This window comes from Pituophis catenifer, unplaced genomic scaffold, assembly GCF_029215685.1.
Source record: "Pituophis catenifer annectens isolate HBS135680 unplaced genomic scaffold, rPitCat1.0.hap2 SCAF_2, whole genome shotgun sequence".
NCBI lineage: Eukaryota > Metazoa > Chordata > Lepidosauria > Squamata > Colubridae > Pituophis > Pituophis catenifer.
In genome coordinates this window covers 284,928,901-284,949,197 of record NW_027256882.1, presented here as the reverse complement: position 1 = coordinate 284,949,197, position 20,297 = coordinate 284,928,901, and the positions used below count along the sequence as shown (strand labels likewise).

Genomic DNA, 20,297 nt, shown 5'->3' with positions numbered 1-20,297 from the left:
AATTGATATTGTGGACTGGATAAGGATCAAGAAGGAAATAATGACAACTATACAGAAGAAAGAACTTTGGAAGATAATACGGAGATGTCACAGGGAAGAGAAAATTGATGTATTAAATGTTTGTTTAAAAAATAAAAAACTTTTTTTTAAAAAAGAAAGAAAATCTATTTTCAGCAGGGAAGAAGACTGTGGCTCATTTTGGCATTCAGTCTTAATGCATAAGGAATTGCTAGGTTCTGCAATTCTGTAAGTAGCATATATGAATGTTGTGTATATACCAGGGGTGAAATGCTCCTGGTTCGGACGGGATCACTGATCCGGTAGCGATGGTGGCAGGTGGTTCGGAGAACCGGTAGCAAAAATCCCTGCGCACTCCCCCCCCACCATGCCCAGCTGAGCTGCATGATCACCAGAGACTTTTTTTTTACTTTTAAAAGCATTTTTTCTACAACCTCTTCCGATGAAAAAATGCTTTTAAAAGTAAAAAAAAAGCCTCTGATGATCGCGCGGCTCAGCTGGGATGGTCAGAGGCTTTTCAAAGCATTTTTTTCTGCAACCTCTTGGCCAAAGAGGTGGTAAAAAAATGCTTTGAAAAGTCTCTGATGATCCCAGCTGAGTTGCCTGATCGGCAGAGGCTTTTCAAAGCATTAGAAAAAATGCTTTGAAAAGTTAAAAAAAAAAAAAGATTGGCCACGCCCACCCAGTCACATTACGCCCCCACCAAGCCACGCCCACAGAACCGGTAGTAACAAATTTTACATTTCACCCTGGTATATACTAGTATATATCATAATACTTGTATATATCATAAGAGACTTAGATTGGTGAATCGGTCTCATACATTGACTCAGACAGAAAACATCCTGCATAGAAAATTGACAAGGTCTCAACAAGGAAGAAATTAACCCTGTGCAAATGTGTCCCCTCAAGATTTTATGGAGATCCAGAAGATTAAGTAACTTCCAGTGGTTTTCCTGAGACACACCTTGTTTTTTGTCCTGTGATCCCACTTCTAGCAATGGGTAAACTTGCTACAAACTAGATCTTAATATTGACCAGTAGCTTGGATCTCACACTATCAACCAAGATGTTCTTCTGCTCAAATTAACCTGAACTGAGCCATCAAAAATGAAAGGATAAGGAACTTCAGCCATAAATAACATATAATGCTAGAATACAACAATCCAATCTATTTTTTCCACAGGTAACTTTACCTTGCTGGCCTTCAGAATATTGATCTGTTCTTCGTGGACTGTATCTCGGTTTTTTTCCAAAAAGCCCTCACAATAATATTCCACCTAGAAAAGATTACAGAACCAGAGTTTGGGTAGGAAAAGAAAAAGAAAAATTAAAATTGTGAGTACAAATCTTATCAAACAAATTAAGATATTCTTAAATATGGACAATATGTCCCTATATTTTTCTTTTCGAAACGCTCTTTTTTAAAAATGGGGCAGCCTAAAACCAGAATATTTTACAGAACGCTAAAATACCTGGATCTCGATTTCTACGTTCAATTCAAACTGAATTGTGTGTATGCACAAAAGACTAGTTTAGCATATTCATTGTGTCCAGCATTTATCAAAATTAGGTGCTTATTAATAAAAGACTGGCTTTTAACCTGAACAATGTTAATATGCCTGTAGGATGGGTAGAATCATTTTTTTTCACAGGGTAAAAAAAATTTCTGGCCTTCTCCACCAAATGGTTGATGTTATGATTGAGGATGATTTGACTTCCATTGTAAGAGAGACCACATACAGTTCTTGCCATCTAACCTCACTACAAACTTAGCAAACTAGTAGCTACAATCAGCAGTGAGTTTCACATATTCTTACTACCGGTTCGCCCTGCCTACATGCCTTCCGTGCATGCGCCTGGCCTCGAAAACGTAGCTAAATAGGGCATTAAGACTGAGTGGGTGGACGAGCCACCCACAGTCTCTGCTTCTGATTTGCCCGAACCGGCTGAATACCACCTCTGGCTACAATCTTCAAGACTCACAACAGAGTCAAGAGAGGTGAGAAACTGTGGCTGCTTAAAAGTACTAAGGCAGCTTCAGATTTGAGTGGGGAATTCAGATCAAGCCTTCTTAGCTGGATATCAATTTTTTTCCTCCTGACTGGTGTGAATTATAGCCTAGTTCTGAGAAACGGAGCTGAACCGTATGTTTAATGGCTGCTATTAGCAACATAAATGTGCTAGAATAACGAAAAGGGCATATGTACCCGTTTTTTCCTTTCAAATCCAACACTGTATCACCATGATTCTCGCTAGTATGCAATTAAATGCAAAGAAGGGGGGAATCTAAAACTCTTTTTCAATCTCACTCTAAATTCCAGTTTTCAGTTCATTTGTAAATACCCTGAACTTTCTCTTGCCTTTAGATTTCAAAGGTGAAAGGAAAGTGAATAAATAACAGCCAGTACAGGCAACCAACCCAAAGAAAAGGGAGATGTTAAGTTAGTTAAGGTTGGTCCTGCATCAACCCCTCTCAAGTGTCTCTGTTCCCATTACCTTATCTGCAAAGTGCACAATGATGAATGCCATGTTTGACATGCGAGGCTTCTGGAAATGTTGACTGTTCCCATGGCGATCATAGAGTTTCTGAGCCCAGTTCTCGTCTGTCCCTTTAGGGACCTGTTTTAAAAGACAATTATTCAGAAATGCATGGGACATACACTTAAAAACCTCATTCTGAATGTATTGTACTCAATGACGGCTAGCATTTCACTATACAACAATGCAACTACCTGAAGCAGCTTCTTCTATCCGGAGCGCTTCTATGTTTACTTATTGGGAAAATATTAGCTTATGTGACATTTAACCAAGAGCAAAATTACATGCGTACAATAGTCCTCAACCTACAATCACAATTGGGACCGGAACTTCTGTTACTACATGGTCATCATCCTCGTCTTTCAATGATCCCATAATCCCTTGCGGAGTAGAGTCTGGGCAACTGAATGGAGCTGAGTGTTTACTGGCGGATGCCTTTCCTGTTGCCAATGCGGAATTATATTCAGCAGATATAATAATGTGCCGAGAGAGAGAGAAATATCTGCCTCTACCTAGGATCGAACTCACTGCCTCCTTATTGTGAGGCAAGAGCTCCACCTCTAGGCCACCACACCACTCTTACTATATAATGGGGTGCAGATTTTTATTGTCCAGATTATTAATGGCTTAAAAATAAACAAAACGCTCTTAGCTGTTATGTACTTATTTACTTTTCATAACCGTTCTTTTCCTTAACACTTCCATGTTACTTTTATATAAGAAAACAGTAAACGAACATTTATGGATAAATTAATTGATTTATTCAGGCTGAATCTTTTCTCTCACTCAACTAAGTAGGACCAGCTTTCACCGTGAATGACCATAACTTTTCCTGATTTAAAAGTGCAAACAACCCAAAGCTGAAATAAAGAAGTATAGCAAAAATATATTTCACAGTCAACTTAATGTAATATCTTAGTTTTTAAGATCACTATCTTCAAGGTAATAATCAAAGTCCCTTTTTTATTTATTTAGTATTCTGCATCAAATAAATTAAAACGATATTTTAGATAATTTTACTGTATCATGAGGACACGAGACTCCTGCTTCCAAACACCTCTCAATAAATTGGAATAATGCATCAGTAAAACCTTTTTTTGCAGAATTTGTTACACTGCCTGCCAACTTATTTTATTCTGACTTCACTGAAATGAGAGATGTTTCCAGTGGAGGCTGCAGAGCGCTTGTGATCAAAAGACATTGTTCAACCATTCTTTTTTTTTTTTCCTTCACAGATTTTTCTCCAGGTGGGGAAAAACTGAAAGAACAAACGGTTCACGGACCTTCATAAATTTCCATGAAGGAGATACTGTAGAACTAACATTCAATAAAAACACTCTGGCATCCGGAAAAGAACCGGTGGGAGGCATGATAGCAGTGTTCCAATATTTGACGGGCTCCTACAAGTGACGGACTCCTACACCGAGTGCCGAAAAGGGAGTGCACTCTCTCATCTCAGCCGCAACCCAGAAGAGGAGCTGCCAATGGCGCATGCGCGTGCCCAAAAATGAACTTCCAGTTTCCGGGGTGCACAGGGGTAGGTTCTAAATTATTTTACTACCGGTTCTGTGGGTGTGGCTTATTTTGTGGGTATGGTTTAATGGTCATGTGACAAACAATTCTTTAGGATTTAGCAGAGGTACTGGTCTACCAGGCTTTTAACTGCTTGCAGAGCTGTACCGGTCTACCCATTTGTTTTTGGAGGCACTGGTCTACTCATCTGTGTTTGGAGGCACCGGTCTACCCATTTGTTCTTGGAGCGTTCCGGTCTACTTATTTGTTTTTGGAGTGCACTGGTGTACCACCACACTGCCTTTTACCACTGATCAGCTGTAGGGCGGCCCTTTGAAGCACTGTGGCAAGAGTTTAAACAGTTTTTTGCCGCTCTGACACCACCGAGAGCATCAGAAACCACTTTCACGCAGCTTGGCCTCAATTGCCAATCTACCACCACCGAGCGGTTTACAAGGAGCGGATCAGTTCTAGCCGATCAGTTGGGAGACTTCTTGGCTTTTCAATTTAAAGCTAAGGTGTCTTGTTTTTTTTTTCTCTCTCTCTCTCTTCTTTGTCAAGTGAGCCCTGATTTTTTCCTTCTAGCCGATCAGCTGGGACTCGGGAGGCAGCGAATAGATTGGGGGCGGGGCCAGGCAGAGGTGGTATTTACTGGTTCTCCAAACCACTCAAAATTTCCACTACCGGTTCGCAAGAACCGGGAAGAAGCGGTAGCAACCCACCACTGGTGTGCACATATGCCCCAGCCAGCTAGTCTTCTGGGTTTCTGGTGCACATGCGCACATGACAATCAGCTGGCCGGCCCGCATGTTCACGCAGGAAAATGGAAGACCAGCTCTTCCAGTTTCCGGCATTTCCGCAGGCAAAAATGCCAGCTGATCATCGTGCGCACATGCGCGCCAGAAACCCGGAAGAGGAACGGGTGACGCCGCGTGTGCCAGGCGAAATTGCTCCGTGTGCCACTTCGGGCACGCGTGCCATAGGTTCACCGTCACAGTTCTAATTGATATCAATGGGTTTACTTGAAATTAGCAAAACCTGGATTCCATCAACTGACCCAAATTCTTTCGAAATAGTCTACCTGTTCCCCCAACTACTGACTTGTTTTCATCAAAAAGCTCATGGGATGTTAGCACAATAGTTCCTGAAGATATCACCTTATTGCAAGCACATTGGGGGATTTTTTTTTACCTTACATTCTTCATCCAGCAAATCCAAGATACCCAGCTTAGCTTCTATAAGGTCTATGCATGGCTGATTGTCATAAAAATCGATGAGGGTCCAGGGAATTTGCTCCTTCATGTATTCATCTTGTTCCAATTTAAAGACATGCTGTGGCAGAGAAAGATAGCAAACATTAAGCTGTTATCTGGAAAGGCTACTTCCATAAACCCTAGATCCTTGATTTACAACCATTCGTTTCGTGACTGTTCAAAGTTACAACGGCACTGAAAAAAGGGACTCGTGACCATTTATTGCACTTCGCTGTGGTCACGTGTTCAAAACTCAAATACATGGCAATTGGCCTCTATTTATGACGGTTGTGGTGTCCTGGGGTCATGTGATCACCTTTTGCGACTTTCAGACAAGCCAAGTCAATGGGAAAGCCGGATTCACTTAACAACTGTGCTCTAATTTAACCACTGCATTAATTCACTTAACAACTGACCAAGAAAGGTCAGGAAATGGGGCAAAAGCCAACAGCTGTCTTGCTTAGCAATGGAAATTTGGGGCTCAACTGTGGTCGTAAGTTGAGGACTATCTATAATCACTGGAGCCTAATTGGCTGTTTAAAAGCTTCGAACATATTGGATATAGCTCGTTGTTTATTCTGCAGATTTAATCTTTTCCGGAAAAAAACTTAACTTTCTTTGGGCATTTATAATCTTTTGCACATTACAGGCTATTTATAATACATGCAACAAAAAGGCAGAAAAAAGGAATTCAAGGAAACAAAATGAAATAATTCTGAGCCATTTATGTGTCTCAGAATATCAAATCTATTATTCTCTAAAGCTGCAAGAACATTTTTGGTTGAACACTAATCCTTTTAGAAGCATGTGATAATTACATAGCTATAGGTATCCTGCACTTTAAAACAAAAACCTGAAAAAAGGTTTTAAAACTTAACTACAGGTAGTCCTCAACTTACAACAGTTCATTTAGTGACCGTCCAAAGTTACGACGGCACTGAAAAAAGGGACTTATGACCGTTTTTCACAGTTACGACCTTTGCAGCATTCCAATGATCATGTGATCAAAATCCAGAGGCTTGGCAACTGGTTCATATTTATGATTTATGATTGCAGCGATTCACTTAACAACCAAGGCAAAAAAATGTCGTAAAACGGGGCAAAACTCACAACAAATGTCTCACTTAACAACAGAAAGTTTGGGTTGAATTGTGGACGTAAGATGAGGGCAACCTGTATGCAATAAAGTTTCTTGATTTTAGGGAGTTTCCACAAAAACTGAGGAAGTACAAGAAGCCATATCCAAAACAGCAGATTTCACCTTAAATCTTGCTGTGATTATGGTTGGTTGCACAGTGACAACAGCAACAGAGATCTGGGTTGATCCTTGATATGGAGTCATGCTCGATTTTAGAAATCAGGGATCATATATTCTATTGCAGTAAATGCGAAAAAGATTACAGAAAGAAAACAAAACTCAAAACCATGCATAAAAACTATATATAAGGATAGGAATATTAACAACTTGAAATCACGCACGAGTAATAGCTGAATGGCTGCAACATGAATCACTCGTAAGGGTCTGAAGACATAATGTATTAGGCTATTAAGAAAACAAGCAGCAGCAAACAGAATTTTCGCAAGGGTTGATGAATATCTTAAAATAAATATTTCACCCTCCTCTCTGTCAATCCAGTGCAATATGTGTTGCTACGAAAAATTGCTTTTAGGGATTACTGTGGGCAAAGTCAATAGAAAGCAAAAGGAGCAAAATAAAGCAGAAAATCATTCGAGTTTGTTTTTTTTTTAAATAACATTGGAAATTATCAAAAAAGCCACAGGGGAGATAAAACTTCTAGAACTTTTGTAGAATGGAAACAGCTAAAAACCGTGAAGATCTGCAGAACACAATCTCTAAGTAACGGGGAATATAGTGCTACGCAGGAATGGTATTCACTTAGCTTCCCTACCGGTTAGCAAATGTGAGCGTGCGAGCTCATGTTCACGCATGCGCATGGCCTTCCATGCATGCTCTTTGCTTGTGCTCGTGGCTTGCATGCATGCGCGCAGCTAAAAAACGTGCCTAAATAGAATGGCATAGAGCCGGGGTGGGGTGGGGGCCCACTTGCGACGCCCACCCACAATTTCCGCTATCGGTTTGGGCGAACCAATCCTAACCGGCTGAATGCCACCTCTGGTGCTAAGGATTGTGAGTGACTAGGTATTAGATATGGTAATTAGCCAAGGTATTAGACTAGGTATGTCTGGAGAAGACTCCTGCGAGTTCCTTGGACTGCAAGTGGATCAAACCGGTCAGTCCTAGAGATCAACCCTGACTGCTCTTTAGAAGGCCAGATCCTGAAGAGGAAACTCAAATATTTTGGCCACCTAATGAGAAGGAAGGAAATAAGTCACTGTGCGTATGTATATATGTATATATAACATTAGAAAGTAGTTAATAGATGAAGTTGAGCATTATATATGTACTGTATATGTATATGTAATTTGTGTGTTTGATTAAGAGAAACTTGTCAGTTTTTCTTATAATTGTTTTAAATGTTTTTTTTTAAATACGAATAAAGTTTGTTTATAAAAAAAAAAAAAAGAGAAGGAAGGACTCCCTGGAGAAGAGCCTAATGCTGGGAACAATTGAGGGCAAAAGAAGAAAGGGACGGCAGAGAACGAGGTGGCTGGATGGAGTCACTGAAGCAGTCGGTGTGAGCTTAAATGGACTCCAGAGGATGGTAGAGGACAGGAAGGCCTGGAGGAGCGTTGTCCATGGGGTTGCAATGGGTCGGACACGACTTCGCAACTAACAACAACAAGGTATTGGAGCGCAACTTTTAAAAATTTGCTGTTCTTCAATTGAAGGAAATTTAATTTCCTTTTTCTGGGTCTTCCACTACTGTTTGCTTATTTATTATAAAAGCTGAGGAACTCTCAATGGTTATGTTGAAAGAAAATATCTAGATCGCTCATAAAAGTATTATATCGTTATATAACGCAAATATAGTGGGGTTCCTAATCTGAAATATTATTTAAAAGGATTTCAGCTGAGACAATATGGGTCCTATTTGCAAATCAACACATTTTCACAGGGGGAACTCACATAATTTCCATCTGGTAAACAGAGCTCATCAAAAATTTATTTGTTTTTTAATAGCAGTTCTATGTAATGTAAATAGAGTGGGTTAATCCCTTTTAGAAGACAAGCTTCATTAACATGTTAGTTATTCCTATATCTTGTTCATTTACCACATTCTTAAAACATTTTAATCAAAGCACAGAATATTGTGGATATCTTTGTATTATTTGGCCCCACCCCCAAAGATACTAAAACAAATTTGACAATCCAAATTACCAAATTGAACTGCTGTTGTAATTTTTCATTGGCGTAATTGATGCAGAATTGTTCAAAGCTATTATATTCAAAGGTCTCAAACCTGCAAAACAAAAAGAATATTCTTAGGGAAAGGATTCAAAGAATAGTTTCTGGGGGAAAAAATCATTAATATTTACAGATTAATTATTGTACTATTTTTATAAACCACATTGGGAATCTGATTTGAGAGAGTTATTAAAATGAGGTCAATAAATAAAAATTACTTCCAGTTTAGAAATATCAGCGAGAGCTTAAGTTAATGTTCTCAATCCAGATTCCTACAGATGCATGGATAGCTATCACCGGATGCAATTCTCGAGCTGTAATTCCAATATATTTGGAGAACATTATATTGGGGAAGAAATGTTTAGGCTAACAGCACCATCAGTTCCATCACTCACTGTCTCCTAGAACAGGGGCCCCCAACCCCACCCCCCGGGGGCCACAGCTCAGTACTGGGCTGTGGCCCATTCAGAATTGGCCTGGGCAAGCAGCGGGCGACTGTGTGCATGCACGCAGCTCCATTTGTTCAAGCAGTATGCGTGCCCGCCACTCGCGCAAATGGAACTGCGCCCGTGCTTGCCCACCACTTGTATGGAACCATCTCCTGTCTCCCCGCTCGCCAGTGCCAATCTACAAAATAGACCACCAAACTGCTGTCCTAGAGGCCTATCCTATTTCCAAATTTCTTTTTTTTAAATCATTTTTTTTAAACAGTTTGTCTTTAAAAACAACACAAAAAACAACCACACATATATAAAAACAAAACATGTCAAGACATAACATACTGAACATTACATAACATTAATGGTAATTTTACAAAATTTCATATCGACCTATTTCCAAATTTCAGTGGGTAGAACACCTAGTCTCTGGGCCATAAGAACCATAATTTTAAATTTCTCACAATGACACAAGAATGGTAACAAGGAATTAGGGAAAATGTTTAAGTGTTTCTCAACCTTCTAACATTTTTACCATATGAAATCCAAGTCTAAAATGAACCATTTGCAAGATTCTTGAGGGAGGGTGGGAGAAGGGGGAGAGAGAGAGGGAGAGACAGAGAGGAATAGAGGGAGGGAGGGAGAGGGGGAGGGAGGGAGCGGGCAGGAGGGAGAGAGAGAGAGGGAGAGACAGAGGGAGGGAGGGAGGGAGAGGGAGAGAGAATTTGAAGGCAGCTGTACAACACTATTAAAATATCTTATGAGACAAGTTTGAATAGTTTATTATTTTTGGTCTGACAAAATCCTGAGCAAGATCTATAGAGAAATAATACCTCTGCATACAAAACAAATGTTGAAGAATGAAAAAGGAAAAAAAAAACTAGATTCTTTCTATTCAACTATGAAAGATTATCAGACGATGAAAGCGTAAGTACCAGACTGCTTTCATTAGGCCCTATAGATAAAGGGCTTAAAATAGCTTTGCACTGTCATTTTAAGAAGATTCACATGTAAGTCCAAATTCGTGTTTAATTCAGACACGTTCACTTAAAACTTCCTCCATGTTTTTCAATTTTATCAGAATAAGTCCTCCCCTGTTGTCAAGTGTAACAGCTTAACTGAAACCAATCAAGGAAAACGAAAGTTTCAGATAATACCATTACATTTTATGGTTTTAGGCATGTTGCTGTAATGGAAATCCAATCTCCTGTTTTGACGTCGATTAACACAATGTCTTTCTCGAGATAGAGTTTAATACCCTCACCTTGCATTCTTTTCAACTACGACTTTGATTTGGGCTTTGCTTTAATGGATCGGATTCCTATCTACTGTCAAATAAAGTAGGAATTCAATTGCTTCCCGCTACTGTATGAAATCTAATACCGAAACATCCAGAGATCCTGACTTAACACTTCCCAAAGTCACTCATCTGGATCGCACTGTGCGCCCTTAAATCCTGATCTCGGCAAACAAAAGGCAAGCTATCCCATCCTCTTCTTATAAAGTGGTGTGATTTGCAGCCATCGTTCTGCAATAGTCACATCTGCTCCTACCATATTGATTTTCACTGTCTGCAAGAATTAGCGCACTCACATACTTCTAACACTGGAGACATGGCAGACCCTTTTCCCTGCACGCAAGAGAGAGGCAGAGCGGTCCCTAAGATCACAGTACAACTTTGTTACATGCAGAGAGACACTTAAAGCATCTCAGGAGTCAGCCTGCTCCAGCTGTGCTTTACAGAATTTGAAAAAAAAAAAAAAAAAGCAACACACCAACAAATTGACTTTGATGCCAGCATGCGAGACTCCTCCCTACAACTTGCTCTACAATTTCCAAGTGTTGGTTCTTACGCTCCGGCAAGTAAGAAGAAAGAGCCACACCGCAAAACTTATTAAACTCCACTACTTAGAGAAGACGCAGGAAATACTCGGCAATACCAGCGTTGATCCTAGCAAACGCAAGCAAAAGGATGGGCGAACAGGATTCCGAAAAAGCTTTGTTGCTCACCCATAAATGTCCAGTACACCGATAAAGGAATGCTGCTTGACCGTCGTGTACAAGGCCTTGTTGATATGCTGCACAATCCAGTTGAACAGCTGAGCGTAGATGTGCTTGGCTAGCGCATTCCTGGCGTTGACGGCTTGTTGGAGGGACATATTCTTGGTGTAGGTTTCCGAAGTGGTGACCAGCTTCCGATGGCAAAGCCAGTGTTCCATCTGACTGTGCTCCACTCCCAGTAATCTGCAAAAATGATGCAGGTGTTGATCTTGGTTCTAGGATATAAAGAAAGACATCTGATTCAGCAAAGCACACAGTGGAGGTTGATGTCGCCGGAGGGTTACAAAAAAATAAATAAATCCGTGCAACCTTCTAATTCGCAAATGGGTTGGGTGGAAACCTTTGGTGGTCTACTCGAGGCTGCCTTCTTGGGCTGCTGTTTCCAGCTTCCAGGAAACAACCGTGGTGGCGCAGTGGTTAGAATGCAGTATTGCAGGCTAATTCTGCTGACTGACTGCAGTTCGATTCTCACCGGCTCAAGGTTGACTTCCATGCTTCCGAGGATGGTAAAATGAGAACCCAGATTGTTGGGGGAAATAGGCTGACTCTGGAAACCACTTAGAGAGGGCTGTAAAGCACTGTGAAGTGGCATGTAAGTTTAAATGCTATTGCTATTCCAATGAAGAAGAATATTTGTAGCTAAAGGTTGAAATGAGGGATCCTTGGTGGTCTCTGAGCTTGGTTGTTTTCTTGCAGACATTTCATTACCCAACTACCCAATGGCACTGATGATATTATCTAGTCTGGGTATGAAACGTCTCCCAGAAAACAACCGAGTTCAGAGAGTACCAAGGACTTCTTGTTTCCAGATTCGCTGGTTTGCAGCGACAAGCATACCAACATCCACCTCATGAAACATTGGGCTCCTTGCCAAGAACATTGCTACTACTATAACCAGCCACAGACATATTCTAACTCATCCTATACATAAGCTAGACATGTTTTTTTCCCCTCTGGATCTCTGGCTAATTACTTTCTTTTTTAGTCTATGGCATAGAACACATGGATATCAATAATAAAATTATGTAGAAGGAACACATCATACTGTCAACATGCAAAGCATTTCTAGTCTGCTCTCGAGTTGCCATGGGCAGAAAGGCGGGAGAACTGATGGAGCAATTCAGCAGCCACATTCCACGCACACCTTCCTCCAAGGTTGGATCTCAGATTACCAAAGCCAGTTTGTGAGGTGTGGTTTCTACAGCCCGCGAAAGTGCCTCTTTGGAGAAGGTGATTTATGATAAAGCCTGAGAGGTGTGTGTGTGTGGGGGGGGAAACAGGGTCATAGTTGAGCCGTAAATTACGTGCGGCAAGGTTGACTACACTTTGGAAGCTGTCGACATGTTGCTCCTAATAAATAAATGGATTTCTTTTGAAACTTGGCTTGAGGCTTATGAGTTAATTAGGGCATTTGTCGGAGCTCTGACACATACTATGATACACGTATGATGGAAAGATGTAGTCAATTTTGTAAGGTTTGAGGAATTCAAGAAATTATATAGAATATAAGTTACATTTTAAAATACATTGATTCCTAAGAATAGATAAGTGTTCTATATATTAATATTGGATAATTAATATAATTATCCAATTAAGCGCAATATCTGTTAGTTAGAGAAAGTCTGGAAGTTTTCCTCCTGTATAAATAGCAGCAACTAACGTGGTCTAGATGAGGAGCATCACAAGGGGAGGGAGGGGAGGGGGGAATCTCTGCCCCATTTAAACAGAGAACCTTGGCAGATGCCATGCAAGGTGCAGTTCCTATTCAGCTTTTTACAAAAACTATGGCTTTAATAAAGATTATTAGCACTGGTGGGTAGCATCGAAACCCACTCATTTTTATGTCGGGTTAGATATATTTTTTCCAGAAACTGGACGTCCGGTAGTCCAGTTTACATCCCCCTGTGATTTTACATCAAAGTTAGCATTATGAAGCTGCTGTGTAAGGATCAGTGGGTGGTTCCTGGGTTAAATACAACAGTGTAGAGGAGAACTGGATTCTGACCTTGATTATTTAACAATATAAAAACCGAAAAGCTCTTTTCCTTCACTTAGTCAAAATGAAGACCCAGTCCCTCCCGACTCTATTATTCTGTATACAGGCAGGGCTTGGCTGCTGGGGGTTCGCAGGGGTTCGGGAGAACCTCTAGCTAAGATTCTGTGCAGTTTGGAGAACACCCAAATCCCACTCCTGGCTGGCCCCACCCACCCTGCCCCACCCCTCCCAGGAGTCCCCACGCGGCCCATTTTGGATGCAGGTAAGTGCAGGACGCTTGTGGAGGTTCAGGGAGGGTGAAAAATGGGCCTACTGGGAGTTCAGGGAATGGGTCCGTTTCTGGCCTCCAGAGGGCCTCCGAAGCCTGGGGAGGCTGTTTTTGCCCTCCTAGAGGCTTGAGCAAAGCCTCCAGAGGCTGGGGAGGGACCACTCCCTGCCGTGGTGCAGGAGGCCAACTAAGCCGCGCCCACCATGGCCAAGCCCATCCAGTAACCAGGCAGAGAACCCCTTGCTAAAATTTTTGAAGCTTACCTCTGTATACAGGTACTTCACGACTTACGACCCCAACTGAATCCAAAGTTTCTGTTAAGTGAGATGTTGGCTAAGTGAGTTTTGCCCCATTTTACGACTCTTTTTGCCACCATTGTCAAGTGAATCACTGCAGGTGTTAAGTTAGTTGCACAGTTGTTAAGAGAATCTGCCTTCCTCATTGATTTTGGTTGTCAGAAGGTCGCAAAAGGGGATCACATGACTCCGGGGACACGGCAAAGGTCATAAATAGGAGTCAGTTGTCAGGCATCTAAATTTTGATCACGTGGCCATGGGGATGTTGCAAAAGTCGTAACTATGAAAAAGGTAATAGTCACATTTTTCAGTGCCGTTGCAACTTTGAACGGTCACTAATCGAACTGTTGTAAATTGAGGACTACGTGTATATCTGATCAAGCATCAGAGATTGGCTTACTGGGGTTGAGGGCAGTGGTGAAATTTATTTATTTTTTACTACCGGTTCTGTGGGCGTGGCTTGGTGTGCGTGGTACGGCTTGGTGGGCGTGGCATAGTCGGCATGGCAGGGGAAGGATACTGCAAAATCCCCATTCCCTCCCCACTCCTGGGGGAAGGATATTGCAAAATCTCCATTCCCACCCCACTCTGGGACCAGCCAGAGGTGGTATTTGCCGGTTCTCTGAACTACTCAAAATTTCCGCTACCGGTTCTCCAGAACCCGTCAGAACCTGCTGGATTTCACCCCTGGTTGAGGGTGTTATTTTGCAAGTCTGCCGAATCTCATAAGATCTCTGTTTTTCTCATAAGATTCTCAGGATCCAATGCAACAAACTTGATGGGATTTAGATTATTTTGAAAAATGTTAACAAACTCCGGGGGGGAGGTTAAAAATTGCACAATTGTGCACGTGATTTAAAAATCTGATGAATGTTCTGTACTCAGGAGAATCCTGTTTTGTAATTTGAAGTCCTGACAATCCCCATTTATTGCACTCAAATTGTGTTGGAATTACTAGTATAAGAAGTCTTCACTAGCGCGTAATTGTTATGCTGGCAATTCTCAAACGAAAGAAAGGAGCCCCAGGAGGCTGAATTAGGCCAGGAATGTAGACCGTAGAAAACTTTTTCTCTGCACCTCATATTTTGCTGCGTTTCGCTGACTAAATAAGTTAGCAGGCAGATCAAGCATCCAGAATCATGGATGCATTTCAATTAAGCAGCATCAACATCATTAAGGACAGCAATACCTGAAAAGGAGATTTGCTTATGGACTCAGTATGTCCAAGCCTAAGAATTAAAAATAGGCCACTGCATTATTTCTTAAGGAAGTGCAGCAACTGAGCCTTGGTAGCACAGTGGACTAATGCACTGTTATTAACATCTGCTGCTTGCAATTACTGCAAGTTCAAATCCCACCAGGCTCAAGGTTGACTCAGCCTTCCATCCTTTCAAAGGTAGGTGAAATGAGGACCCAGATTGTGGGGGCAATAAGCTGACTTTGTATAAATATACAAAAGGATGAAGGCTATTGCTTAACGCATTGTAAGCCGCCCTGAGTCTCCGGAGAAGGGCGGCATATAAATTAAAGCAAAAAAAAAACCAAAAACCTTGCAAACCATGTTTTAATATTTGAATTAGAAAAAAACAAAACAAAACACTTTAGCTGACGATCATGGAAACGCATGTGGGCAGGGCTCAACTTGCAACCGTTCAGTTAGTGAACTGTTCACAGTTACAATGACACTGAAAAAGTGACTTCGACCGTTTTTCATATTTAAGACCATTGCAGCATCTTCATAAAACTTCAGATGTTTGGCAACTGGCTCATATTTATGAAAGTTGCAGTGTCCTGGGTCAAATGATCCCTTTTTGCAATCTTCTGACAAGCAAAGTCAATCAGGCAGCCAAATTCACCGAACAACCGTGTTACTAGCTTAACAACTGCAGTGGTTTACTTCACAACTGTGGCAAGAAAGGTCATAAAATGGGGGCAAGACTCATTTAACGACTGTCTTGCTCAGCAATGGAAATTTGGGGCTCAATTGTGTTGGTAAGTTGAGGACTAATTGTAATAATCAGCAATTGTATCACATTTTATCTGGTTAGAATAAAAAGGTAAAGGTTCCCCTCGCACATATGTGCTAATCGTTCCCAACTCTAGGGGGCGGTGCTCATCTCCATTTCAAAGCCGAAGAGCCAGCACTATCCGAAGACATCTCCGTGGTCATGTGGCTGGCATGACTAAACACCAAAGGCGCACGGAACACTGTTACTTCCCACCAAAGGTGGTCCCTGTTTTTCTACTTGCATTTTTTTACGTGCTTTCGAACTGCTAGGTTGGCAGAAGCTGGGACAAGTAACGGGAGCTCACCCTGCTACACGGCACTAGGGATTCGAACCTCTGAACTGCCGACCTTTCGATCGACAAGCTCAGCATCTTAGCCACTGAGCCACCATGTCCCTGATTAGAATAGTCCCTTGTTAGAATAGAGGTGGGTTACATGAAAAGATGAACATTTTGCTCTGCAGGATTTATTAAGGCTTATAAAACTCTCGCCATTGATTCCTTCCTTCCCTGCTCTGTCTGAATAATGAGAATATAAAGAACTATCTCAGACCCTAAAGGTCTCAAGGGAATTCCCTTGACATGAGATATAATTACATCAAGACTTTGCATAACATTAGGTGTGCGGTGTCACAAAAATTGCACAGCCCTCTTGAAAGAAGCCCTTGCAATTTAGGAGGTTCTACTTGTCTTACACAATCAAAGCCCTGCTTCTTTTTGATGTGCATCGCATTAATCAAAAGATTAAGAAAAAAAAGCAGATCTAAAGATGTTTCCTCTTTGATGTACAGAGCCCCGTTATGTACCTGCTAAAAACGTACCGTTATACTGCAGGATTCTCCATCACGTTCGGAACGAAAATCCACATTTCCAAGGTGTAGGACGGCAGCGAGTATCTTAAAAATGGTCATCTGATAGGACTCCTTTACTCCTGAAAAATATGATTGATATCCAATTTTCAAGTGCCTGAACAGCAATTTGCCAGCAGTCCCAGCGAGTATGACATACGATGAGGGATGCTGGAAGATGGATTTTCAGCAAAATCTGGACCATCATAAATTGACCATCCCTGGACCACAAACACCACAGTTTCGGGGTTGGGGGACGGGGAAAAGAAACTACCTTCTCTTTAAATCGGTGATGGTGAACCTATACGCTTTGGGTGACATGCCAGCATTCACCCACAACTACAGGTAGTCCTCGACTTACAACCATTCATTAATGAAAGAGGAGAGAAAGGGGAGTGGAGTTTGCAGGAGACAATTAGTTCATTACTGCATTCTTGCCAAGTATTGCAGCATCTGAAAGATATCGGCCTGGCCACTCTCCAAGCCTGATAAAGGTCGGTAATTGTGAACTATGTTGAAAGACTGTGCTGGAGAAGGAAGACTTTGCTGGAAAGGAATTCACTGTAAATTAAATCAAAGGGGTTTTGGTCAGGACAAGGAGTCTGCTTCGTGGTTTGGGGAAGCCTAGGTCAGAACAGAAGAGGAAAAGAGGAAAAAGAAGCTGGCAGAGGAAAAAGAAGCTCAAACAACATCAAGGATCCCATAGTTCAACCCTAAGCCACAAATATTCTCTTCTATCGAAACTTTGCAATATTGTGAAAACTTCCTGGAGAGTTACTCTACATCTTCCTACAGGATAGCTGTATCAGCCACATGTTCTCCTAGGAAGCAGCCCAATTTGGGTTGAAATCCTTACCGAGCAGGGTGAAGGCTTGCTTTGTTTTCTCAAAATCTTCTGCATCGTCGACTCCTTCAAGGGAGGTGTCTCCTCCCAACGACGTGTAGAAAAAATCTTTGGCCTCCACTAGAATAGAAACAACAGCAAAATTAAGTCAAGGGGGAGAAATGCTTGCACTTAGGTCACGTTTCCTGAAAAGACTTGCCTGAACCCCAAAACCCACAAGGAAACAATCTGTGCACACAATAAGCACAGAAAAATGAGGCACCACACAAGCTCAAACATCAACTCCTCCCAGGGCTCAGTTGCTCCATTTCTGGTCTTCCATTCCTTCATCTGAGGCAGCTTTTTAAACTTCCATTAGATCTTCAGTAAACCAAGGGGCTAAAGCAGGGCTTGGTAACCTGCAGCTCTGGAGCTGCATGTGGCTCTTTCATCCCTCTGCTGCGGCTCCCTGTCACTGGTCAGCTCCACAATTGATAGGGCTTTCGGTTAGGACAGGTAGAGGAAAAAAGACGCTGCGCTAGGAGGAGACTCTATGGTGGGGGAACCGGATTTCCAGTTGGCAGAGGAAAAAGGAGGCTGCGCTAGAAGGAGACTCTATGGTTAGTGATGGTTAACCTTTATGGTGCCAAGTGCCCAAAGCACACGTGCGCGCGTGCGAATGCAGGTGCGAGTGCCCGATCCCCCAAAATGCAATGCGAGCGCTCCCCCGTGCATGGACATGGGTCCCCGTGCATGTGCATGTCCCCCACGCATGCATTCTGCCTCCCCGCGACTGTGCCCCCCCCCCCAGTGCACCATTTTGGCTTCCAGGTTGGTGCAGGAGGCTTTCCAGGCCCAAAATGGGGGTGGGCAAGGCCCCCCCATGCCCTATTTTTGGCCTGGAAATCCCCCTGCACCAACCTGCACCCTCCCGTGCATGCACCCCCCCCGTGAATGCACCTCCCCATGCACGCACATGTGTTCCCCCCATGTGCCCCACCGCCCACGCATGTGTGGCAGAAGCCCAAAGACCAGCTGGCCAGCAAGAGGCATGAGCAGTGGAGCTGGGTTGGGGTGACAGCTGGCATGACAGAAAGGGCTCTGCATGCCACCTGTGGCACGCGTGCCATAGGTTCGCCATCTGAAGTCACCAGAAGCCCTGGGAACTTCAACACCATCCCTGGTGTGGTCTCAAAATGGTGCGTCAGACCGCAAGCTGCTTATTTTGTTTCACAAAACCAATTCTGCCACTGGTTGTACAACTTCATTCTTTCTCTAAGCACAGTTCTTTTTCTCGGAAATGCTAGGCTCCACAAATTTATTATTTGGAATTAATTTGAAAATTCATTGTGGAGGCTAAATACTGTGTGCAAAATAGCATACTTACATAATGAGAGATCCTTCAGTTCTGGGAGACTAGCAGAGGCACACAGCTGATAGAAAATGTGATAGTTTCGCTCATCAGCTGCCTGAGAGAGAACATCAGTTTATTTGCAGAGAAATGAGCTACAATTAATTAAATATCATTCAGCATATCCTTTTCCTCTTTCTCTAGATCAGGGGTCCCCAACCTGTGGGCCTATTCACAACTGGGCCATGTGAGTGGCCGGCTGCTGTGCGCGCAATGCATATGCACACAGCCCTACTTGTGCGAGTGTCAGGGGGGCTCGGGCAGGGGTGAAATGCTCTCGGTTCGGACCGGATCACCCGATCCGGGTAGCGATGGCAGCGGGTGTTTCGGAGAACTGGTAGCAAAAATCCCTGCGCCCCCACCCCATGCCCAGCTGAGCCGCACGATCATCAGAGGCTTTTTTTTTTTTTTACTTTTAAAAGCATTTTTTCTACAACCTCTTCCGATGAAAAAATGTTTTTAAAAGTAAAAAAAAAAAGCCTCTGATGATCGCGCAGCTCAGCTGGGATCATCAGAGGCTTTTCAAAGCATTTTTTTTCTGCAACCTCTTGGCCGAAGAGGTGGTAAAAAAAATGCTTTGAAAAGTCTCTGACGATCCCAGCTGAGTTGCCTGATTGGCAGAGAGGTATTTTTTAAAAAGCCTCTCTGACGATCCCAGCTGAGTTGCCTGATTGGCAGAAGCTTTTCAAAGCATTAGAAAAAATGCTTTGAAAAGTTAAAAAAAAAAAAAAGTTGGCCACGCCCACCCAGTCACATTACCCACCATCACCAACCCACACCCACAGAACCAGTAGTAACAAATTTTACATTTCACCCCTGGTCTCGGGGCCCCACTCGTGTGAGCAATGGGTGACCGCGTGCACGGGCCTGCCCCTCCCACAAAACTATCCCCTCTTCTTCCTCCCTTCCTGGCTGCCAACCTGGAAAGGTTGGGGGAAGGAATTTATTTTGTTGGGGGTGTTCCTTGGAACCCTGACAGAATTCACTGTAAATTTATTCAAACTCAAATTTCACACATATTTCTTCAAGGTAAGAATGGATTTTTAAAAAAAAAAAAAAAGAATATTATCTAGAATTAGTTTTAATCTAATTAAACTAGGAGACGAGGATTAAATGAATGGCAAACAAACTGGCACTGTTCTGATTATGGTTATGAAAGAATGAGAAAGTCTAAAACCGCCGTTGTTAAAATGCATGAGGGATTAACTTCATTTTATAGCAGAAGAACGGAGGCTGGACAGGAGCCCCTTTCAAATTAAGCTTTTACAGATTGTACACTTAATATAGCCTACAGTGCTGGGATTTTCTAGACGAGGTTTCCTATCCATCAACCAGCTAGGACTGATCCTGCTTAAGTTTCTGACTCAATGTGTCTCTTCTAATTAGGATCTAAATGGAGATGTTATGTATGTAACCTTAATCTCAAACGGACAAAGGAGAGATCATACAGGAATAAAAATACAAAATCACAATGCTCAAACATTGGTCCGCACCAGTA

The 20,297-nt window shown here is 42.3% G+C and overlaps 1 protein-coding gene across 1 annotated transcript in view; it reads right to left on the bottom strand.

Moving 5' to 3' along the window:
- Window positions 1–20,297, bottom strand: part of MYO5B (myosin VB) — a 231,029-nt gene that overhangs the window by 138,187 nt on the left and 72,545 nt on the right. The window contains exons 4-11 of the mRNA XM_070935994.1: window positions 18,776–18,857; window positions 17,422–17,529; window positions 16,539–16,648; window positions 11,100–11,365; window positions 8,626–8,707; window positions 5,263–5,403; window positions 2,518–2,640; window positions 1,215–1,298 (exon numbers count right to left, since the gene is read on the bottom strand). Coding sequence (XP_070792095.1) covers window positions 1,215–1,298; window positions 2,518–2,640; window positions 5,263–5,403; window positions 8,626–8,707; window positions 11,100–11,365; window positions 16,539–16,648; window positions 17,422–17,529; window positions 18,776–18,857 — 996 coding nt within the window. The remainder of the gene's footprint in view (window positions 1–1,214; window positions 1,299–2,517; window positions 2,641–5,262; window positions 5,404–8,625; window positions 8,708–11,099; window positions 11,366–16,538; window positions 16,649–17,421; window positions 17,530–18,775; window positions 18,858–20,297) is intronic.